The sequence below is a fragment of the Tasmannia lanceolata genome, unplaced genomic scaffold (assembly GCF_043159265.1).
Source record: "Tasmannia lanceolata isolate RefF3 unplaced genomic scaffold, GAP_Taslan_0.1 ptg000019l, whole genome shotgun sequence".
In the NCBI taxonomy this organism is placed as follows: Eukaryota; Viridiplantae; Streptophyta; class Magnoliopsida; order Canellales; family Winteraceae; genus Tasmannia; species Tasmannia lanceolata.
This window is the reverse complement of record NW_027518696.1, coordinates 1,222,586-1,247,050: the sequence shown is the minus strand read 5'-3', so window position 1 is coordinate 1,247,050 and position 24,465 is coordinate 1,222,586. Positions and strand designations below refer to the sequence as shown.

Genomic DNA, 24,465 nt, shown 5'->3' with positions numbered 1-24,465 from the left:
TTATTAGTGTATGCAAACAGGCCCTTTATTAGAAATGACTAACCTCTTAGGTCAAATTTCCAAGGAGTTATATACATACCTCAAAAATGGTATAAAAGTACATAAGATAATCCAATCCATTTTATGTATGGGATAACATATTAGACCTCACAAGATCACAATGAGAAATACTCTCAAAACCAAAACAAGTACTTGGAGTAGTGTTGAGTTGATTACTGCTTGTCCATGTGCTGTTCTGCTTCCTACTGCATTACCTGCTATCGAAAACCAAATGTTAGGTAATTAATATTTCGTATTATCATAAAAAAAATCCCCTGCTAAGTTATGTCATTCACAAAAGCATTTACATATAACAATCTTAAATTGGGCAAATTAAAACCTGCATTCTAGGTAATTTTCTGATTGGATGCCCAGTAAATGCATCTACATCTGTGTCATTTTTTTATTTTTTTTATTTTTTGGTTTTGCACGTAAGTTAATCGTGGGATTGTTTAACTGTTATAAGATTTTGGGACCCCAAAATGAATAGCTTGAGTAATCTAACACTATGTTGGGTATCTGGAAAAGGTTTCTGAGGTATATCGCTCACCCTGAGCAGCCCTCTAAATACCCCATCTCCCATAGTTGGTTGAGTCATCCAACCCATTGGTTCTGTAGGTTATAGGTAGGATTATGATTATGGTTAAGGTTAGGGTTAGGGTTATGGGTTATGATTAGCGGAGGTTTTCAAATGGATGGCTACAAATTAAACTCCTATAAATTGAATGGTTAGGATTATGATATGGAGGTGGTTTCTTAGGGACACCCTATCTATGTGAGGTCCTATAGAATGAATGGGTAGGATGAGTCAAACAACATGTATGTTAGTATTATATAGAGGCTTGCTCACCCTGCTCGATACCTTAGAAACCTCGCCCCCATATATATAATGTATTAACTGTTAACATAATAGTCTCTGAACGAACTCGTCATGGTGGAACTCATTTGGATTGCAATGAACAAAAAATTTCATTTGGATTGCCAAAGAGGCTCACTTTCAGCAGATTTTGTCGTCATTCATGAGGTGGCTGCTCTGCTATGCAACAGACCATCCACGAAATGACTTCTGCGATGGTCGCTAGCAAATCCCGCACATAATTTTTAGAGTTATCCCGAAAGACATTAACTCATAATCAATAGAAGGCCAATACGTACCACATTGTCTGGTTGAATTCAGGAAGCTAGAGCACATACAGAGCATCCCTTCCGTCTCCGTGTTGAACCCGCACGTGCCGCCCGACCGCTTACAACTATCACACCCGGTATTTGGAACAATGTACGAGAGTTTGATCCCATACGACCAATCCAACGGTCCAACACCGCTCAGATCATCCACGTTATACATTGTGGTGTAATGGGTGCAGTCAAGAATGTTCATGCTCATGAACTTCAGCGTATTATAATTCGTGAAGCAACATGGTGGATACCCACCCATGGCTAGATGGAAAAGTCGAAATGATGTGCACCCACTATAGAGCTCTTCGCACGAATGGCCGGAGAAATTGAAACAGAGAGATCGGTAATGGTTGAGGACGGGAGAGTCAATTGAGCAATTGAGAAGGGCGAAGATGGAATCTGGTGAGGGAGGGATCACGATGGACTGGATTTCCGACATGGAAAAGTCGTGTCGGGGTTGTAATGTGGTACATGTAGACATGCCGGGGTCATAGATCATGACTGCCTTCTCGTCATAATCGATGGATCGGACTCTATAGGAGCCAGAGGGGGTTTGAAAGAGTAATTCCCCAGTGCAGTTCAACATGTTACGGTACTCGGGTGCGCCACACCCATCGTCAAGGCCGAATGGATAGTCGATGGTGATGCCGCCGCACCCATTGCGACAGATGGGGAGAGTGTATATTGGCTTTAGGAGTGATGTTGAGATTATTACTAACTTAATGAGGATAAACAATGAGATAGGTGGGTGCATTGTGTTCTAATTTTCTTCCTATTCTTTCCTGTGAGTAAGGTGGAAGAGAAGGAAGAAGATGGGTTTTGTGGTGGCAAAGCCAGAAAGAAAAGGAGTATCCAATGTTAGATCTTTATTCTATTTCCCTAATCCTTGTTTGAATTGTAGGAATTACCTGGAGAAGTTTGAAGAGGAAAAACTTTTACAAATTTTCTGTTTTACCATTATTTAACTAGGCTAAAAATGGTTACACACCCAATATCCAATAGTCAAAAAGAAGAAAAGGTGTGTTATATTTAAAGCATTCAAGACAGATTGTCATGGCCGAAATCACATTTTCGGGCCTGTCGGGGCCCTACCACTAGTGAAAAAAGTCTTTAAAGCAGATTTGTTTACAAATGAATTGAAAACTTTCAAGATTCTTTTACACCTCCTTTTTGCTTTATTGATCAAACGGTAAGTGTAAAAAACTTTAAGGGAAGGTTTAAAATTTTTTTTAGTTATTTTCGGATTTACATCAGAAAAAAAAAAATACTTAAAATATAATTTAAAATATGTATAAAATAATAAAAATACCGTACAAAATACTGTGATATTTTTCACGGCAAAAGATAAAATAAAAATTTTGCAATATTTTTTAGAGGAAAATGATATAGGAACAGCCAAACATATAAGACAGGGAGAGTTGAATCTTATCAAAACATGGTTGTGCTGATATCATTTCATTTTTTAAAATCTCAAGATTACTTTGGGATTTTGTCATTTTATCTAAAAATGGATGTTATCAAAATGTCGGAGGCATGCATGACTATGGTTCATAACCTTTTTTTTTAAATGTAATTGTTCAGATTGAACTCACAACATAAGGCTGAGGGCTTGATAAAAACAGAAGAAGAAGACAGAGTTAGGCATATTGGTTAGGCACCTAATAGTTCACTAGATCAATGGCCCAGAAACACCAAACTGGTGCGTGGTGTATGGTGGGAAGGGCCATCTGCCAGAAGTGCAGATGGGACATAGTGATCAATTTTGTAACCGAAAGCTGCTATTTGATTTCATGGAAACATCAAGTGCAGAACAAACACCCCCATCAGTAAGCATTTGGTTATTTGGAGAAAAACTAAATTATGATGGAAGCTCATTTAAGTGTTGTTCTGGTATTCCATTTCAAAAAGCTTTGTTCTTCTATAATCTTGTATTTAAATCATCATTCAGGCATTTTCAGAAGACTAAGTCACAATTTTAAAGAAGAAATTCCTTACAACTTTACAAGTGATTACTGCACTTTGCAAGCATTAAATGGTTCTCAGGAGATATGTTAGACGGGACATATTTCACTAGCTGTGCTTCTAATCCGTAATCTTTGAGCCACATGAGCCTCCCTACATCAATTATCTCTTTGCAAACAAATCCCAACACTGCCCTGTCCACTGCCTTCATATTCCTCACAATTTCTTCAACACGATTGACACCCACACCAGATTCGTTCACCTTGCTGTGTTGCACCAGGAAAAAAATAGCCGCGTTAGAAGATCAGATCATGAATATATACCTTTAAGAAGGAAATCAGAAGAACATGTCCAACTTCGTGAAAATCGGCCACAACTGGAATTTTGGGAGTGCCAAGGCTACTTTTCTCAGGTATCAGGTCCCTCTAAATGCAACAATGCTAAACAGATAGGCCCTATCTACAGAATGACAAAACTCTACATGGTATATGTGTGTGTACGAGAAAAATTAATTAGTCAAGTGAAAAATGTGGCATGTAATACCAGAACATAGGCGAGCTCCGATAAAACAAATATGGTATACAGAAGGGATGTCGACATGATGGTGGTGGTCATATGTGAAAAATTTCTGATAAACATGACGATCAATTCCTGAAGTTTTGAAGTCATTTCGCTATACAAAACCAATACAATATCTGTTTATAAATCGGCATTTAGTCTTCTTTTTGGAAGATTCTATTAGTTTTGATTTTCGTAAGAACTCGGGCATTTCTGCTGTTTCAGAAGAAAAAAAAAGTTCACAATTTTCTTATGAAATACGCATCATCTAGAATATGTTTGGATTCACATGAAATAAGGAAAGTACAATTACATGTCGCAGAGATGTAATCCCCAATCGACTGATTCAGAAAGGTTGGAACCATGATCAGCATCTACTGCCCAGCTGGTAAACCACGTAATAGCATGGAATTCTTCCTTCGTAATCGCCAGACTTGATAAAAATCTCTTATCTGTACAATAGCAGAATTAGAACTATCAGATAGGGCGCAGCGCACACATTGTAAATCAAACTAAGTTATATAGAAAAAAGTTGTCAACACAGAGACAACACTAGTCAGCTGCCTCCAGCTAAAGGATTAAGCTCAACAAGCAAGGACGTTATGAAACTGTTGTATAGATCAAGGTTGCCAGAGTGGGAATCGAAGGCTCCCAGGGAAGAATCCTACTCAAGGTTGCCAGAGCGGGAATCGAAGGCTCCCAGGGAAGAATCCTGCTTCCTTTGTATAGATAAGGAGCTGGAATTTTGCGCCCCCCCCCCCCCCCCCCCCCCCCCCCCCGGGTGACTATAGTGTGAGGGGGACAGAGCTTCCATTTCCAGGTGATAATAAAGGAAATGATAAAGAAGAAACGCTTGTCAGGGTTGTCCCAAACAGCCCACCTACTATTGCCATGTGTATATAAAGTAGGGGTATGTTTGGTAATCATGCCATAAAAATTAAATATAATGCGAACCTATTCATCTTGTTTAAGGTTTCTCCCAAATACTAATTCCCAACATTCCCCCTTTCTCTTTTGTAATGAACCATTTCATCTTATTTAAGGTTTCTCCCAAATACTAATTCCAACATTTCCCCTTTCTATTTTGTAACAATCCTTAATCCTCGCTCCTCCATGGTTCATTGGACCGTATAGGCTTGGATAAGCATGGTACAAGAAAGACAACCTACCTATAATTCCTACCAAAACCTAATTCCCTCCCCATCCCACCCCAAAATTGAATCTTTGAATTCTACGTACCTTACGTCACAATGCACCAAGCATCATCCTATAGAAGGGACCCTATGTTCTCACCTACTCGAACTCGATGCGTATTCAATCCTCAATAATATTTTGACAAGGGGCATCTTTTACTCTATGAATCTCCATAACCATTTCCTCAATAATGACAAATTCCTTATTTTAAATCTTATACCAAAAACCCTTATTCCACTTGAATTTACAAACATCCACTCAACCTAGTAATGCTTACCTTCCTCGCCTCACAACAAGAAATCCTTTGACCTTTCTCCAACTTTCGACCTATTTTACCGGATATTGAACATGACATAAATTAGATAGGGATGTTTTAATAAGAGTTAAATCTACCACTTGAAGTTCAAGAATTCATTTTATAAGATGCTAACATTCTCTACCTGTTTCGCCTCACAACCCAATCTTTTGGCAAGCATCCCAACTCTTTTAATTTCCATATTTGCCCCTGCCACCAAACTATTCCCGGAATTCACCCTTAACTTGGTGCCACTTAAAACCATCTAAAATAACTGGTAGCCTACGTTACTGATCTTATTCTCATTATCGTTCCCAAAATGAATATGTCATCTGCAAATTGAAGATGTGAGATTTGGACACATTATTAGTAGCTTTAAGACCTTTCATTAGACAGCTCCCTACCACTACAATTAACATTTAGTTTAGTGCTTTGGCGGTTATGGTCATTAAGATAAAATAAGATAGAGAAAATTAAGAAACTTCATTTAAACATATATGCATAACCACCATGATTTCTTACCTTATCTTTTTGTTTCTTTTTTTCAGTACAGTAGCCTGTAAATTAAGTAAATAAATTTAAAAAAAATGTTCTAAAAACTTTTAGAAGATTTACCCTAGACCAATGCTTTCCATCATAAAAAGCAAATATGACAAAAGAGGGCATGAAATTATCATAAAAAGAAAATATGGTAAAAGAAGTCATGAAATTAGGCAAATTAAACACTGAAAGAGGAAAGAGGTGTTGCTCACAAACGGTCAAGAATCTGTCGAACAACCACAACAGTTGTGAGATAACGTGGCCTTATAACAGATAATAAGACAATATCTATAGACCTGTCAGAATGTAGACTAAAATCTAAATCCCACAATAATTCATTAACTCTGGTCCACTAGGAAGCAGCAAGGTGTTGGGATCAAGAAATTACTATTGTAATTCTGGCAAGGTGTTGCAAAGGAATATATATATATATATATATATATATATATGAGGAAAAGGATTGTAAGCTCGAGTGTACCAACCTTATGGTACGCTCGAGTGCCCAATCACATGGGTCCCACATTTTTTTGTGGTGATCCAAAGCATTCATTTGCAAGGCCCTATCATAGATAGGGTGTGTACCAAAAATCAGCTCCATTGAATCATCCTAACCCCTCCAAAGTGGAGGGCAAAAATGGGCAAATTTGTGGACAAACAGTGTCTGTCCATTTTGACCTCCACAAATGGATGGGTTAGGATGATCCTATGGAGCTGATTTTTGGTACACACCCCATCTATATAAGGGCCTTTCAAATGAATGCTTTGGATCATCCTAAAAATGTGGGCCCACATGTGATTGGGCACTCAAGCGTACCATAAGGTTGGTACACTCGAGCGTACAATCATTTTCCTCTCTCTCTCTCTCTCTCTATATATATATATATATATATATATAGCATGTTAACTCATTACATGATAACTAATAAGGTGTTAGGATAAGGAAATTACTTATGTAATGCTTCCATTGGCAAAGATGATGGCAACACGTTGCAAGGGCAATGCCTTTGAGATTACAATTGATGCTCAAACCAGAAACTTTACTCTGGCTATATTGTTCAGGAAGGCAACACCTTAATGTCAAATCTGCAGGCAATGATGTGTAAATTACGATAAGATATTAAGATCCAAATGAATAAAATAAATTCCTCAATATAATATCATCTTAAAGATTGTTTGAAAGGGACTATGCCCCAATGGATATGCAGCAACATGTTAGCTTTCGGGTAAAGTTAAGTATGCCAGTAACTAGGTCACCTGTCGCAGGTCCACAGAGATGCTTTCCAATTGCCAGATATGGAATTCCACTCAATGACGCTATGGCATTCAAGTTCAAATCCTCTACTGCAGAGGGTTGAAACCTCATTATTAAAGCATGAAACAAGATTTTTACCATAAAATAAGAAAAAAAAACACATAATGAGCTAATGTATCATTCAACCATTCTACATATGTTGGAATGTAAAAAACATAATACCTACTGGATATTCAACAGGAATTAAAATTATGCAATAAGGTAGAAATCTAATGGTGGTGGAGTCACAAAAGAGGCTGACTTAGAGGCTTCAGCTTGTTTTAGAAATGCAGTCATTTGGCCTTGTTATGTAAGTGGGTAATGAGGTTGTCTGATCAGAATCATCGTTGGAAATGTTGACTGGTTTAAATATTTGCTGGGAAGTCTTCATGTGGGTAGATCTGCAAATGGGTGAGAGGAATTTTCTTTTTAGAAAGCCAACATGAAAGGTAGGGAGCATAGTTGCATGAAGATGTTTACTATTCAAAAAAAAAAAAAAAAGTTGCATGAAACAGGCCGGTGTTAGAGTAGATAACCAGTAATTTCCATTAATTAAGGAAGCTGGGACATCTAATAAGCATACCTCTAGAAGCAGCCATTCAAAAATAAGTAAATAAATATATAAGGGTTACCTCTAGAAGCATGTTAAAGATAGAGATTTATATGTATAAAAATGTAAGCCTTTTTTCTTTATTGATTATACACTTTCTAGATTAAAAAAATGTTCTGCAGGATTAGAGGTAGAGTTGAAATATATTGTGACAAGAAGATAAGAACTAGGGGCGGACAGGTTCTAAACATATCATTCTTGTCCTAATTTCTGTTGTGTAATTTCAGGTTGGCTATTCTTCAGGGGCTTTGACGTAAAGCAATTATGAAGACGTCACCTTTTCTTTTCAGTAATTATGACTTTATGAGGTCCTTATCATTAAAAAAATGACCTTATAAGGTCCTTTTAATAATTGTGAAGGGGAATGATAAATCTACACCATTATTTACCAAGGCTGCCCCTTACTAGTGGTTTTATAACTAAAGATAATTGTCACAAAAACACTAAAGCAGGGTGGACATGGTTAAAACAGGGGCTTTTATCACCAGCCTTAAAGAAGTTACAACATCTTTGAGGGCACATTTTTATTTGATCAAACTGAGATAGCAAGTTTATTTAGACTTGGAGCCAAATGGGAATGTTTTTTAGTGTTGAATTAAAAATTGAATGGAAATCTTCTTTAAAAAAAAGTTGAATGGAAATCTAGAGTAGGGTCCTTCTATTACCGTATTTGGGATTCGGCTGTTGGATGATGTAACTTTGTCTTGATGCAAAACTGCATATTGATTAAAATCTCTTTTGACTGTGTTAACTGAGATTAGTGAATTATGCTTAATATCATAATTCATAACATTAATTGGTAATTTCCAGTAAAAACCACCCTCAACTGATAAGGACATAAAACATAAAAGCTATTATGATTAAAACTATATCGGGCATTACTGATAAACATAAGATTGTGAAAGGCTTACTGTCAATTCGCAAACGCTCAATAGTCATCCGCTCTTTCTGCCTCAGACTTCGATCAGCCTATGGGTCACATTAGCATATCACAAACAGTTAAAAGAGTTAAACTATTAAACAAGCTGGGAACAGATTACAAGTCTAAAATTACATATATTATAATGGAGCCAGAGTATAGTTTTGTCTTTAGTTTTTTATTCAATATGAAAGAGCACAAAAACAATAAGGTGGGCATCTTCAGTAAAGAATATTTCATGAGTCAGTGATTTCACAGAAGTCCATTTGACCCTGGCCACTGATTTTGAGTCCATGGCCAATGCTAAACGAAGTTGCAACACATAAATCGTAGTCTTAAAGTTACAAAGCCCATAATTCTGAACCCTAACTTGCTATTGCTGGAAAACTTTTAATGATGGACACAATGTGAAACATATCTAAGTTGCTTCCAAACAAAGAAAACCTTTTTTCTGACCTAAAGCATCTAAGCTGAAAAAGGATCCTAAGGGCATTGCCTGAATTAGGTTTTGTAGAAGGCATACTCCACAAAGCATGATTGTTATGGCTTTAGATTGTAGTCCAGAAAAACATTGCATTGGCATGAGTAGAGAACCTACTGCTTAAATATGCATATTAGAAGTTTCAATCCTTCAACATCCTTCAATTTCCACAGGAAGCATATGGTTCCCCCCCAAATGGATGCCTGGAACCCAAGCTTCAAGTGCACATGCACACTCTCAGCTCCATACCAACCTTTTATCCGGCACCCAAAGGATACTGATCACATAACTGACTCCACAGGTCAACTTGTGCCTCTTTTTTTGTCCTTGAATTGTCCCTGGCAGGGCCTGCCTAGGGCAGCAGTCTCACCATAAGATTCAAAAGAAAGAAGCTTAGTTCTTGACATTCTCATCTGAATCAAGAATGGGCTCATATGTTACGGAAACACAAATCTAAAACATATTTGGTTGAGGCTCCAACAAGTGCAAGGAACCAGATTCAGCATACCTTTTCAGTTTTCATGGTTCATAAAAATATATTCTAAAGTTGGGATCATGCTTCGTGCATAGGCTTTATACACATCAAATTTTCACATACATTCCAAGACCAGACCCTGCTGCTCCTAAAAGATGCTGGCATGATAAGAGCCACAAGCAGTAGTTTATAAGGTTTATTACAGTAAGAAGCTAAGACAGCTGCTCGAATACTCTAATAGGTCCAAAGCCATTTCAACATGTCCTTGTTCATGATGCATAGATCTACATCTGCCCTTGAGTTTCTGTTCATGTTTTGAAAAGTTCTCCTCTCTTTCACGTAGAGACTGAGGAGAACTCAATGCTACTAGAAGGATTATAAGGTGAGATTACCTTGGAGGTTTGCAGTCCAAATGGGGGAAATATTAGACATGCGCAGCTCTCTATAGATGCCCTTCAATCTTGTTCATTGAGAGGGAACTCCGAGGCTGATTTGCTAGCTAGGGAGGGCATTTTTATTTATTAGTTGTGTATGGATCACATTTTCCCTTGTTCTAATGTACTATAACATATATTTGCACTTTTCTTATTTCAACCAAATCTTATGTTATTGAAAAGAGAAAAAAGAAAAACAGAACTAACCTTCAACTTGTAAGACTTGCGTTCAACTAAAAACACTTTCTTGATCCCATAGCAGTCTACAAGCATGTGTGTCAAATATCCTCTCCCTGCTCCAAACTCAACTACTGCAGGGCTACCAATCTTGTCTCTAGATGAATCATCACTGCATAAATGAACCTCTGATTCTGGATCAATTAAGTCCATAGGCCTCTGCAATATTCCAAATGCTTCCAAGTTCCCAAGAATGGATGCCTGCTGCAGAATGTGTTTTTCTTGAAAGGGTAATTTTCTGCAAGAAGAGTCATAATATTCATGGCTTGTCAAGCAATGAAAAATTACTTTAGCTACACAAAATGCCCACCGACAAAAAGAAAACTATCATAAACATTAGTTTCACATGCAGTGAACTCCATTTTACAGCAAAAATCAATAGTTTATGGAGAAGGACTGTAGAAGCAAAAAAGAAGTTAACCTTTGACAACAAATCTCCATTCTATCGAATATGCAAATTGTTTCCATGTCTAGTCAATTAGATGTTAAAGGGTTTCACTCTTGATATGAATAGATGAGAGGTAAAGAATGAATAAACATACAAGTACAAATTGCTGAGGTGTTTGCTAATTCATGTGAGCATAAATTCTTTGCTAATTCATGTTCTCTGTAAACAAGCGGAGGAGACATTAAACCACATCCTGTTACATTGCCTGTTCTCCTATAACCTTTGGATGAATGCACTGAGATCGTCTGGTGTGCCATGGGTATCCCCAAGAAGCATAAGTCGGCGGTTGGTGAGTTGGTATGGTGTTGCTTTTGGTAAAATAGGTACTGCAATGTGGAAAATCCTTCCATATGTAATCATTTGGAACATCTGGAAGGAAAGAAACAACAGGATCTTTGAAGACAAATCAAAAAGATGGAATAGGATTATGTTGGAGATAAAAATAGACCTCATTGCATGGATCAGAGACAAGATGAGGATTACCTATGGTGTTGGTGACATCTTAAGAAATTGGAATGCTGTGATGTGGGAGAGAAAAGTCAAGGACAAGATTATGCCAAAGTGGATTTCACCGCCTAATGGCGGAAAGGCTGGGTGCTATTGGAAATCCCGGAAAGGCTGGGATCAAGGGTGCATTTCGCGATTCTAATGAGATGGTCGTGATGTCCTATTCAGGCCAGGTAGGCATATGTGACACAAATGAGGCAGAAGTACGAGCACACTTTTTTTTTTTTTTTGAAACAAAAGTACGAGCACTCTTATTTGGCCTCAAATGGTTCACTTCGAACAGACTTGGACCGCTTATGGTGGAGGGTGATTCAATGAACGCAATCTCGTGGGCGACCAACCAACTGTGGACAATCCAACATCTCATTGCTGAAATCAGGGATTTGGTTCGTGAAATCCAGCCACAAATTGAACACAGGAGGATCCACCAACGAGATGGCTGACCGTCTAGCCAAGGAGGGTGTTATGTAGGAATCTATGTCTATTTTTATTGTACCTCAGCCTGTGAGGATTGGCAATTAACTGGATGTAATTCCGCTCGGTTGTAAATGCAGCGTGTGGGGACAACTTGTCCCCTACTAGGTTCTGCTTTTTGGTAATAAAAGTCAAATTTTCAAAAAAAAAAAATTCTTTGAGAATTAATAGACAATGACTCGGATCAACTTTGTATTTCATTGGCTTATAGAAACAAAAAGTCCAAATTACAAAGCAATCCCAAAGGAGCACAACATTTACATAATATTACTCCTCTCGACTCCCTGGATAACCAAATGAGCAGTCACATGGTTTCCTCTCTACGCAAATCGGATGATATAATGACCCCAAGAACTTGTGTAAATTAAGATGGCAATGACTTGTGTCATGCCCATCCAGCCACATGCAAGTGATTAACTTATGCATACATGGGAGACATTATATAAGCACTTTGGCCTCCACTCTTGTGGCATCTGCAAACCAACACTGGAAATATGGGCATCAGGAAAGACCCTGGCAATTTTTAAAAAGAAATTGCAAAATTTTCTACATAACAACATTGGTTCCTAAAGGACCTGGATTGCAAAGAAGAGTGCAGACAATGACTTGATGATGCATTGAATGCTCAACTCAAACAGTTTGACTAAGCATTCTGCTGCTAATTTTTGCCAAATTCCAACTAAAATTAAACTAATAAGACAGTGCAAGAAATAACTCAAATGAGTAATGTGTCATTATGCATACAACCAGCATCTGATTCGGTTTCTAAACATGACTTGTGCTTTTGCTTTAAAAGGAATAAATAGTAAAGCATTCATAATGAACTTGCAAGGCCTGCCATTCTATAATCTATAATAAAATTTATTATAAATTAACGACAAAAATATCTAAATTTCATTGAGGAAGTAACAAAATGCATACCTATCTACTTGTGTCTTGATCCATATACTACAAGCTTCAGGTATTGCATAGGAATCTTGCATACTTGAAGTGATTGAAGTATGAATAGATTTGATCTTTGTAAGAAGCTCGGTAAATTCTGGTACACTCATCTTATAAATCGCATTCCTTTTCATCTCCGAACTGATATCTGAAGATTCAGAACATGACTTGGTAAATTTTGAAGAGGGGTGTTCTTCGACTTTGTCTGAAGTAATCAACTCTGAAGAGTCCTCATCTCTGCCGCCATTAACACCCTTCTTATAGAATGGCTGCATTTGCAATTGATGAACTTGTTTTTGCAGTGGGCATCTTTTAACATGCGCATCCAGATTTTCTCGTAGTATAGAGCTTGAAAATTGGTCGAAGAAGAGAGCAAAAGAAAAATATCAGCAGAGAATAAGTGCATAACACAAGGTAATGACTATAGAGTAAGAGTTTGTTTTCTATTCAGTGTGGCTGACAGAAACTATCCAATAGAAGACAACACCATAGAGCAAAAGAAGATTCAGAATTAGATTTAACATCTCACACAACATAGATGCAGAAATTAAAGTAGTTTTCAATCAATTAAAGAAACAACTATAATCTAGAACAGTTGGCCCAAGCAAGGCTGATGCTATTAAAAGTATTGTCAAATGGAAAAGGAAGAGGGGGACAAATAAAAGTAACTACAGATACAGTACTAGGAAAAAAATAGAACAAAACGTCCATGAATCGGTGTAGAACAGAAAATTGTACAATACACATAAACAAACACTATTCTAAACCAGTAATAACATAAATTACTTGCCCAATCACCCAGAATGACGATAAAAAAAAAAAAAAAAAACTTACTGAGAGGGGTCGATTGGGCAAGGAATCCTGAGTTGTTCCCATCCTGGCTTGTGGTTTCCGCAGAACCTAGGGAAAGATTATGGGAATGTTGAGTTAGTTGGGAGTGATAGAGACTAGAGATAGAAAACCCAATTGAAGAAAAGAGAGGGAGATTTAGAAAAAACGGGAATTACTCAGATTCTTGGAGAGGGGCATTTGCACAGAAACGGTTCTTCTTAGGGAGCCAGAACTTACAACGTCTGTCCATCTGCTTTCCTTCGTAATCTCAGTAGACCCAAAAACCCCTTTGATATTGGGGCAAATATATCACTTCCCTATTTTATCCTTGGATAGATTTGTTATTCATTATTCATGTTGATCTTTGTTCACCATGGGATAGCAAGGGGGGTTTTATTTTATATTGGATAGACATGCTATGCTATTATTTGTTCTCAATCAACCTTTGTTCTTGAGACAGCTTATTTGAAGAATTTGTGGGCCTGCTTGATTGCACGCAATGGATGTTGTCATCTATAGTTCATCCTGATTTGGAATTGGAATTATCTTTGGGCTATCTTTTTGTTTCTTGAAATTATTTTCTAACCAGGAAGGACTTTTTTGTTGTTGTTTGTTTAGAGTTGTACAATCTTAAAATTAGTTTTGTCCATTCTTTGATTAATATTGCTATATTGGAGGGACCCATTGGTTGCTAGGAAGTCTCTTCACTAGGGCTGCAACTCGAGCCGGGTTTTACCCGACCCGACCCGAAAATAGCCTGGGTTGGGTTCAAGTTTCATGGGTTTCGGGTCGAGCCGGGTAGAGCATTCAAAAGCCCGCATGCATGAATCTCGGGTCGAGCCGGGTTTGAAGGGGCCCGACCCGACCCGACCCGAGTTACATAAGTTATAGTATGTACATTTTTTTCTATTGTTAGTTAAAAGTTAAAAGTGAAAACCCACGCACCCACTGTTACTGTATGTGAGTGTAATTTCTGCTTCTATGAGTTGAGTTGATTCAAGTATTTGATTAAGCATTGTTTGATTGTAATTACAACATTGTTTGATTACAGCATTGTGTGATTCAAGTGTGATGTGAGTGTAATTACATCATTGTTTGATTCAAGTGTAATGTGAGTGTAATTTCTGCTTCTATGAGTTGAGTTGCCCTGCCAAACAAGAATTTTCCTTAAAAAATTGCGTCAACGTGAAAAAACCCGACCCGAGATTTATCATGGGTAGGGCCGGGTTTGGGAATCGTGGATTTTCCGAAAAAAAACCCGACCCGACCCAACCTGAGATATTTCTCGGGTAGGGTTGGGTTCTCCAAAACCTGACCCGCCCGACCCGAGTTGCAGCCTACTCTTCACCACTTCACCCTTAGTTTTTCCTACACTTTATACACTATAGATAGAAATATCACCCAAAAAAAAAAAGGGAAATGATTTTCGCACTCCACTCTTTGATACCTCGGGGAAAGTCACATATCATTAGTTTTGTTTTTAATTGCCCCTGTAAGAGCTTTTTGGGAAATGTAAATAACCTTTTAACAGCCCTTTAAACACTAAAAGACAGGAAGCTTTCGTCACTTATCAAAAAAGTGGAGTGCTAAAATCATTTCCCAAAAAAATAAAAAATAAAATTCTATGAATTGTTTTCTTGTCGTATTCCTAACCATCCATTGAAGAGAATCATCGTACACAAATTATATAATCAATATTTATTAGAAATTGTTACCACTGACCACTAATTTACTTTCTCCTCTCTCCATACAACATTTTCTTTGTAGGATCAAAGAATTCAATAATAAGTACCTGTAACAAAACTTAGAAGATGATGTCCTCTTTTACCTTTGACACCACCTGCGTGTGATTTTGTGGTATCTTTAGAGTATCTGGATGCACGTTGTTAGGAGAGTGAGCTTTCAACAACTTGTAAATTAAGCTCTCTAAACCAGTGCTTGAGTTCCTTAAAAGTGTAACTCATGGAGAGTGAGCTTTCAAAGGATGTGTTTAGTTGTCATAAGTGCCAGGAAAGTAAGGGCAGGGAAAGGAGGTGCCAGAATCAAAAGTTAATTTAAACTAGAGTGCTAATATCAAACTTGATTGACGATAGGGTGCTTACAGAATAAAAGCTGCGTTCTTAATTTTCAGCCCATAAAGGGCCTTAGCCATCGTCTTTTAGGTCTTGAAAAACCTAAGGGGCCGTTTGGATACGCGGATTTTAGAATCTAGGTTTTTAGTTTGAAAACAATGTAAAAGAGAGTTCATGATCAAGCTGTTGCCGCTGTTGTGGCAGTGTTTCATGGATTTTAAGCGAGAAAATCAGGTTTTAAAAATCTCTCTTTCTAATACCTGGAAATATGGGAGGATCTGCTTCTCTCTTGCTTATGGGAGGAAGGGCAAGAAGTAAAAAACGAGTAAAAAAAGACGGCTGATCCACTTCTTCTCTTGTCTCTTAGCTACAATTTTGAAGAAATCCCAGATTCTAAAATCCGCGTATCCAAACTGCCCCTAAGAGTTTATGCTCATAATGGTTGATGAAAGAAATTTAGATTTGAAGGGTGGCTAAGAATTGATATTAATTTCATAATTATGGAAAAGAACCATAGTTATTTTGGGAAGAAAATACTACAATAAAAGTTATGGAAAAACTAAAAAATATAGTTCGTGAAGAAGCATTAAACAAGGTTGCTGCATGTGTGCAGGTTCAAATCTACGAAGTGATTTTAATAGTCGATTTTTAGTAGACTATGATAAATGCAAACAAAAAAAGGCTACGGACATTCCCACTACCACAGTACCATCTATTGATAATGAGATGAACTCACCTTGTCTTTTATTATTTAACCAGCCGCCAAAAGCTATTAAAATTCCCAAAAAAACTCTTAGCAGCCAATTACTAATAAAAAGGAAAAGACAAGGCGAGTATCTCTCATTATCAAAACATGGTAGTGCAAACATAAGTAGAAAAATAAAAAAAGAGCAAGCTTTAATATTCAGTTTTCTTCCCAAACATTAATTTTGAGTCCAACACTCGTTTTGGACTCACAATTGGTCTCAAAATCCCAAGGCCCTGCTTGTGTAATGAAAAATGATTTTTAAAACTAAGGGGAACGATATCCCCCCCCTCCTCTGATGGATAAAATTCCCCCTTTAATGTTATTCGTTAAGTTTTATAAAAAAAAAATGTTAAAGGATGTGAATTTATCCTCAAGCAGTGAGCCATTCTCACAGAAACTGTTAAAGGGGAGGATTTTATCCGTTTAGGGGGATGTGTGTGTGTGTGTGTTTGGGGGGTGGGGGTGGGGGGGGGGGGGGGGAGAGGATATCATTTCCCAAAACTAATTATTAAACTAAATATTAAATATAATTTTGAGTCCAATAATTGGTTTTGGAGTCACAATTAGTTGTCATAATCTTAAACAAACAGGGGCAATATCAAATATCAAATTGTACACAAACAAACAGGGCCTTGGGAGATTCAAACCATCTATCTACAAATTTGGGATGAAATTGGAACTTTATAAATGGGCTGTTTTATCAGTTGATAAATGAACCATCAGCTCTGCGGCATTATGATAATTGAAGAACCACGATTCCAAACAACATCACCAGCATAGAAAAAATAAAATAAAATGAGAGACTCTTCCCCAATGGAAAATATACCACCTTCTTGATCATGGGATTCTAAACAATATTACCAGGCTGAAGGATGTAATCTTTAAAATGTACTCTTTAAAATTGAACTAAAATCTTGCTTCCTCAGAAAAAGCCCTTGGATTCTTCCTCAGAGGCAAGTGTACCATCATTAAAAACTAAAAAAAATAAGACACATTTCAGCTTCAACTTATGTCTTCAACCAAACACTACCTAAAGATGAAACTAATGAAGAACTTACGCTCCTTAACGGGGAGCATCAGAAATGGAAGTTGGAGGTGTGAGAGAAACCACCGGCGATTCTCCACCATTGCCCGATGCCATGAGGAGCATACACAACCGAACCGGATATGATCAAAGATTAGAGGTAGACGTTTCAATACCAGCACTAAGAGCTCAATCAGAAGTTCGGACCACTCCCTGTGCATCTTCTTGCCTTTCATGGGATTGGAAGCTGACAAAAGGGAAAAGGCATTATGAAAACAAGTAGAGCATATAAGGAATATATGTAAATACATTTGTAATATATGTAAGTACTAGTGGAGGCTGAAAGCTATTTTAGATTGAAAAGGAAGAGAAAACAACCCTACGATTTATCTCTCCTTAACAAAGAACTAAGTAGTAAAAAGAAAGTATAAAACAGTCAAAATTATATAGATAATGACTTCCAAAGACGCCTAATGTCTATTTAACAAAGTAGTGAGTAGTACTCAACTCAACTCAACTGAGCCTTTGTCCCAAACTAGTTGGGGTCGGCTAATGAATTCTTTAGAAATTTTTTATGAAGAAGGTGGAAGGATCTAACCGTCTCAAAGCAGTGAGTAGTAATGTATAAAAAATAAAGCAAAAGGCAGTCCAAAATCGAAATTGTAGTTGCAGAGAGAGAGAGAGAGAAGAAGAAGAAAGTTACTAACCTTAATAAACGTAAGAAAGGAGTTTGATAGGGAAGAAGAGTCTTATGTTATAAGTAATTGTTTATCTAATAGGATTGTTAAAGACAGGGAAGAAATAAAAAGAGTTGTATAATCAAATCCGAAGCGTCCATCTGGTCCTTATCCTACGTGTCTCTTAAAATTCCGCGAAATCCTCGCCTGCACGAAACTAAGGTGAAACCCTATCCTCATGGTTGTATCTTGACGGATTGGTGCTCTACATGTGGTGGTCCCAAATATGGATCTGCCATGTACAAAAAACCACATGGATCGGACATATCCTAACTCTATACTGGAATGATGGTCCATGAATGTTTCCTTCTAGGAAAGGAAAATAGTCAATCGTCCATATAAGCAATAGATAGAAGTCCCTCAGTAGGATGGCTAGGTTTGTTTAGTATTAGTCCTCTTTTGAGTTATATTGGCCTCCATATGGAGGGTCCTACTGTAGAGGTGTACATATTTATTAAGGCTCTATTCCAATCGAAGTAAAACGATTAGGCCCTTACGGATATTGTTATGTCCCAAATGTGGTAAAAGTTTTGTTGCCCTTGAATTCCTTTTCCAAGCACACCCTATTACCCTATTTAATGGTTGAGGGCCATATATGTTTTTTAATTCAATTCCAAAAGCCACGTTTGGGTCTTCTCACTCATCCCTCTCTTCTTCATCTCTGTAGGAAATGGTAAATCAAAATAAATATGTGCATGGTTATGTGAAAAGCCATTGTAGTGAATTTAGGAATAGAGTTTCCCTTACTATCACTTCTAATAGTCTTTTGTCCCTTGTTGATAATTTTTGAAAAGTATGGGTCTGTTGATAATTTCACCTAATGTTTGTCCCCCATTGGTAATTGTTCCTTCATTTTATAACATAACGGTTGTCAAACACGCCCTCAGTTTATTTGTTTCGTAGGTTTTTATGTTTAAGGGACGTAGCGTTTATTTGTTTCGGGTTTTGTTTGTTTATTGCTTCCCGAAGATCCAGAGTTTCTCTTTTTGTAGGGCTCTCTTCTTCTTCTTTTATTAGCTGGGTATTCTTCTTTTCTTGCATAGCCCAATGCCATTTTTTCATTGATTTATAAGAGGTAAGGTCTCGGGTTCGTTGTGGTTCTTTCATGGCTGTCTCTCAAGCTGGGGTTCAGATTTTTTTTTTTTTTTGGGAAGATCTCCTAGAGTCTGGAAGAAGAAATCACTCTCCTCCCCAAAGTTTTTTTTTTTAAACAAATGATTCTGGTCTTAATCCTAAACATTGGTAAAAACAAATGGGATCTTCATCGATTGGAATTAGAGGTTTTGGAAGATATCCTGGAATCCGGGAAGACGAAGATAATTGAATTTTCATTTACTGATGTTAGAGTTAGAAAATGATGTGATTTTTCTTCGAACAGATGAGAAAAAACTGGCTTTCAGAGGGGTTTTCTTTTTTCATACAAAAAAATTGCAATATTTTTTACTGGGCATTCGGGGTCCTCTTCAAGAACAGGAGAACCGAAATAAATGTCTCAGAAAAGGTGTTCTTTTCAGAAACAGGGGCATCGGGAAGCCAAAGATGTTGGATATTTTCAAGGTGACTCTTGGTCGTCCCTTTTCCCCGTGAGGATTCCTAATATGGTTGGCATGAGAACCCCGTGTAGGGGATTTTGTATGATGTATCTTCTATTTGCCTCACATCACCAGCCAGTGCCCTGTCACCTCCTTTTCACAAGGGCACGCTTGATTTTAGACTTTCTCTCTCTCTCTTTTTTTTATAAAGGCACTTTTGTCTCTGGATTAAGAAATGCATAGTTGACTGGGTGTCAGTGTTTACCATCTCATCAAATAATCATGCTAGCCGGGAAAAACTATGATTCAATTGCTATATAGAGTGCATGTATCTCCAAGGTTCTAAATTCCGGTTTCGCAATGCATTTCGTTCCTCAAATAAACCGAAATTTCAGGGCGAAATCAAACGAAATTAGATAAGAAAGGATTTTTTTGTCGAAAAAAATTTCAACGAAATTACAGAAATTTAGGCTCAGATTTCAAATAATTTTGGCTGGGCTGAAATTTCGGGATAAAATTAAATAATATATAAAGTCGAGATTTTTTTGGGATTTTCCAGACCAAAAACAAAATTTCAAAATTTTGCTCGAAATTTTATACAGTTTCGAGTTTATATGACTTCGATTTCGGTCTCAACGGAAACCCTACCTAAATTTCGGATTTCGGTCGAAATTTCAAACCTTGTCTCCGTAGAGGTTGAGTAACTTGGGAGTTGAACAATTACAACTTCCTACATCAGCCTATGCATTTTACAGTGACTAAAGAAAACATAATATGGCATGAAGAACTTCTGCAAAGGTTCTGAATGTTAAAGTGTAAAAGATTGAATGACGCCTTCTCCAACAGCTTAAGCTTTTGGAGTAACTGGTTGTTTCAATTGGTATCGGAGCAAATGTCCTTAGTTCAAACCTTCTTGATATAAAAAATCCACAAGTAATGGTCAACCAAAAAGTGGGGCCACAAGGGCCACGTGTAGGCCAGCCCAAAGAAAGAGGGGCCACACGTGAAGGGGAGCGTTAAAGTGGGGATGCTATGCTTACTGTGTTAATCAGATTCAAGTGAATGTCCCCATTTCTAAAAAGAAAGCTATTTTTATTCTCTTTGTTAAAGAAACTTATGGGCCCCACTCCTATCTCTTCTATAGGATCAGATCCATTGATCCAAACATTCAATTTCCATTGAGAACACTTTGATCCATCAAGGCCCATTTATTTTACTGCTAAGAAAAGCTAAACAATTGATTTTTTCAGTCCCTTTGTCTTGCAAAATGGATGTCTACAGTTTTGATTTCACATAATGTCCTTATATGCTCCCTTTAAGACCTAACAGTATTTACCATTGATGGTAAAAGTGCATTCTCTTTTTCAGTGCAAGTTCTGAACGTAATCAAAATGTCAAGCCTACACAATCCACCCAAATGAAGAATCCACTTTTCCTAGTACAATGCTCTACCAAACTGTATAGATAAACAAACCCGCATTGGATTGGACTTTAAAAAAGAAATGAGAAAAAGCCTGGTCCCCTGGTTGGAAATAAGACAACATTGGATTGGACTTAAAACAAAATAGAGGCAAGTAACTTGGTTGGATACAAAAATTCACAAGAATTTTCTTCCTCTTTCACTTTGACTATTATTTTGTGATTTTTGATCTACTTTTGATTCTTTTTTTTTTTTTTTCTTTCTTTCTTCTTTTTTGTTTTTTGAATGGTTACTTTTTGGGCTGATTTGTTGTCCAAATAGAAGTAATGGAGCTCGAATGGTATTTTGTTGCTTCTCACCTAGAGCAGTTCATATTTCATCAAATTTCTGACAGAACGTTCTTTGATTTTTATGGACAATCGAATCTGAAAGCATGTGTGCTATGGTTTCATGACTCGATGACATAGGTTGTCTGAGGCAGATGAAAATAATTTATAGATTAATATAGGGCAGCGATACCCCCCGCCTGAACAGAAGTCTGCTTTTGGTGTTAACGGTTGCTTCTCCACCCCTTCATAAAAGTTAACGAAAACTGTTAAAAGGGGGGGAGGGATATCCATCGGGGAGGGAGGGGGGGGGGGGGGGGGGGGGGGGGGGGAGGAATATCACTGCCCTTAATATATAGTGACAGAGTCAATATTATAGTTTCATGACAAATTAGAAACTAGGATTGGAAAACATCTATGAAGTCAATTTTAATGAAGAAGGTGAAAAAGAGAGATTAGAAAAGTTGGATTTTAAGTAAGGTGGGTTGGACACTGACGGGAGAGCTTGCAGAGAGACCTATAACCACCATGACCTCAGAGAGACCTAATGATGTGATTCTAAGCAATATTACTAGTTGAAATATGTAATCTCTAAAAGTTAAAATTTAAAATCAAACCAATATCCTGCTTCTTCAGAAAAAAACAGTTGCATTCTTCCTCAGAGGCAAGTGTACCATCATTAAAAGGTTAAAAAAAAAGAAAAAGAAAAGAAAAGAAAAGAAATTTCAGCTGCAAATTATGTCTATAACCTAACACTACCTAAAGAGGAAACCAATGGCAGTTAAAATGAAAATCACTAACACAAATTTGGCTCTATCCAAATAGGCTCTGTAATCCAACTCGGAGAGTTTGGATAACATGGTTTTACACTTACATCCTTCATGTCGAAGACACCATTATCAAGACACCCCGACGCATCCTCATTATCGTCTGTAAAGTAGATGCAGTTACCCTTACACTGGGAAAAGTCGTTAGCTGAAAGAGACATGGAGGAATTATAGCCCAAGAACAACATCTGATCATCTAAGCTTTCAGCCTTGATCCACTTTCTTGTGTTTTGGTCCAATTGAAATACATTGAACATAACTGTCTTATAAAACCATTCTGGAGGAGGGTTCTCTTGCCCTCCATAATCTCTGATTATATACCCACCATCTTCATCTTCATCCTCATAATCCAGTCCATAGTATCTATCAAGCTCAGGATTCCAATCATATAACCTGATAACCTTCAACAGCTCCCCGGCTGACTCGAGCAGGTAAATCTTATCATTCCTTTCCCAAAATGGAGGTGCAGGCATAATTTCTGTAAACTTGGGCAAATCACTCGAAGCAAAGTTGCAAATTACAACAGCACCACGATGATTGATGGCATAGAATTGGCCTTTGTAATATATGACATCTTTGAATGGGTCCCATTGAGTTTCCAAAGTAGTCCATGTCTCATCCCCAGGTTTATAGAAGGACAATCTCAACATTGTAGTGACTATCGCGACAACAATGTAGTTTGGTGTTGAGATTGGACTAGCCGATAAAACAGCCTTGAATATATATGCATAGTCGCTAGGCAAATCAGGATCTGTATGGTATTGGTGATACGTGAATTTATCGAGTGAGGGAAGTTGGATTTGGATTCTTGATAAGGGGTTTAATAGATGAACATTGGAGCGCTCATCAACTGTAATCAACCATCCCATGCAAGACCCACAACACCATTTCCCATTGAACAATGGTAATTGAATATTGTAAAGCTTGTTTTCAGAGACACTGAAGAACTGGCGAATTCGACTACGCTCTTTATCGGGGAGCATCAGTAAGGGAAGTTGGCGTGGCGAGAGCAAACACCCGCAATTCTCCACCATAGCCTGCTGCCATGATGAGCATACAAAACTGAACCGGATATGATCAAAGATTAGAGGTAGACGTTTCAAGACCAGCATTAAGATGTCATTTGGAAGTTCTGACCACTTGCTCATGGTGCTGCTTATGTGTATCTTCTTGCTTTTCTTTCTTTTCATTGGATTGGAAGCTGATTAACGGAAAAAGGCATTATGAAAAACAAGTAGACCATATAAGAAGGGAATGATATAAACATAACCATGTTTTGATATTTTCCTTTCACTACTAATGCATCTTGTCTTTTAGTACTCAAACAGCTGTTAAAAGGTTATTAAAGTTCCTAAGAGCCCTCAAAAGGCAATTAAAAAGAAAAGACAGGCTGGGTCTGTACAATTATTAAAACACGGTTGTGCTGATATCATTTCCCAAATAAGGAATGTATATAAATACGATATTTTATATGATATGTGGCTTTACTATAAACCCGTATTCTTTAAAAAGTATGGTAGGGTCACACCATAGGATGATCCAAACCATCCATTTGTTGGGCCACACGGTAGCGAGGTTGTAACCCAAATATAATTTCCATAGGATGATCCTAACCCTCTGATCTATAGAAGTTTCCATAATGGGCAGTCCCTCGATAGATCATAGGGGGTTAGGATCATCCAATGGAAATGATTTTTGGGGCACAACCTATTTATCGTGCCCAACAAATGGACGGTTTCAATCATTCTATGATGTGGGTCGTACCATACTTTTTGGTACGTACATATCAGGTTTATAAGGCCACACATCATATAAATTCTCATAAGAAATATATGTAAATACATTTGTTATATATGTAAATAGGGATTTGCGAGGGACCATCGCAGAAGGCATTTCACGGTTGCATGAGAGAGCAGCCACATAGGCTCACTATTCAAGACAAAATCTATTGAAAAGTGAGCTCATGTGGCTGTTCTCTCATGCGACAGCCAGCCGGGAAAACGCTTTCTGCGATGGTCCCTAGCAAATCCCATGTGTATAATGCAGAGATTTGACCTGATCATGAGCTATCACATTATATACTATATATACGAAGACAGGTTACAGTTGTGGATGGCCCTCCATGGACGTGCAGCCCATAAATACAGTGGGCCCACATTGTATAGGTGATCCAAACCATTCATTTGCTGGGCCCTGACATAGATAGGAGGTGCCCTAGAAATTATTGTCCGGAGGACGATATTAACCCTCCGATCCATTGAGATTTCTATACTGTGCCGTCCATTTTAAACCTCCACAAATCAGAGGGTTAGGATCATCCCGTGGAGAAGATTTTCTAGGCACACTCTATCTACGACCAGGGCCCA

At 37.6% G+C, this 24,465-nt stretch overlaps 3 protein-coding genes across 5 annotated transcripts; all 3 read right to left on the bottom strand.

The window, feature by feature from the left end:
• Positions 1–24: 24 nt before the first annotated feature.
• On the bottom strand, positions 25–2,122 carry LOC143853317 (wall-associated receptor kinase carboxy-terminal protein). 2 transcript variants are annotated; one of them, XM_077363038.1, is made up of 2 exons: positions 1,195–2,122; positions 25–257 (listed from the first exon to the last, which is right to left on the bottom strand). In XM_077363038.1, exons 1-2 carry the CDS (start codon positions 1,967–1,969, stop codon positions 148–150), a joined length of 885 nt encoding a protein of 294 aa, XP_077219153.1. In that variant the 5' UTR covers positions 1,970–2,122; the 3' UTR covers positions 25–147. The 2 variants fall into 2 exon arrangements, with proteins under 2 accessions (XP_077219153.1, XP_077219154.1); XM_077363039.1 differs by having other exon boundaries at positions 25–254; positions 1,195–2,120.
• Positions 2,123–3,058: 936 nt separating this feature from the next.
• LOC143853434 (methyltransferase) lies at positions 3,059–13,788 on the bottom strand. Of its 2 annotated transcripts, none has more exons than XM_077363196.1 (9): positions 13,590–13,788; positions 13,417–13,482; positions 12,562–12,930; positions 10,182–10,449; positions 8,577–8,634; positions 7,019–7,102; positions 6,713–6,847; positions 4,049–4,187; positions 3,059–3,443 (listed from the first exon to the last, which is right to left on the bottom strand). In XM_077363196.1, the coding sequence occupies exons 1-9, from the start codon at positions 13,661–13,663 to the stop codon at positions 3,215–3,217; spliced, it is 1,422 nt and encodes a 473-aa protein (XP_077219311.1). In that variant the 5' UTR covers positions 13,664–13,788; the 3' UTR covers positions 3,059–3,214. The 2 variants fall into 2 exon arrangements, with proteins under 2 accessions (XP_077219311.1, XP_077219310.1); XM_077363195.1 differs by having other exon boundaries at positions 3,061–3,443; positions 7,019–7,105; positions 13,590–13,786.
• Positions 13,789–22,068: 8,280 nt separating this feature from the next.
• LOC143853178 (F-box protein SKIP23-like) lies at positions 22,069–23,247 on the bottom strand. Its single transcript, XM_077362913.1, has one exon. The coding sequence runs from the start codon at positions 23,245–23,247 to the stop codon at positions 22,069–22,071; it is 1,179 nt and encodes a 392-aa protein (XP_077219028.1).
• Between the last annotated feature and the right edge of the window lie 1,218 nt (positions 23,248–24,465).

Excerpts from the sequence above, each read along its gene's own strand:
- LOC143853317 (XM_077363038.1), bottom strand. The coding sequence starts at position 1,969 with ATGCACCCACCTATCTCATTGTTTATCCTCATTAAGTTAGTAATAATC. Across the intron at positions 258-1,194 it reads GAATTCAACCAGACAATGTG|CAGGTAATGCAGTAGGAAGC; the intron begins GTACGTATTGGC and ends GGTTTTCGATAG.
- LOC143853434 (XM_077363195.1), bottom strand. The coding sequence starts at position 13,663 with ATGGACAGACGTTGTAAGTTCTGGCTCCCTAAGAAGAACCGTTTCTGT. Across the intron at positions 10,450-12,561 it reads ATCAAGACACAAGTAGATAG|AAAATTACCCTTTCAAGAAA; the intron begins GTATGCATTTTG and ends CTCTTCTTGCAG. Across the intron at positions 4,188-6,712 it reads CCAATGGAAGCATTACATAA|ATAAGAGATTTTTATCAAGT; the intron begins GTAATTTCCTTA and ends GCTATTGTACAG.
- LOC143853178 (XM_077362913.1), bottom strand. The coding sequence starts at position 23,247 with ATGAGCAAGTGGTCAGAACTTCCAAATGACATCTTAATGCTGGTCTTG.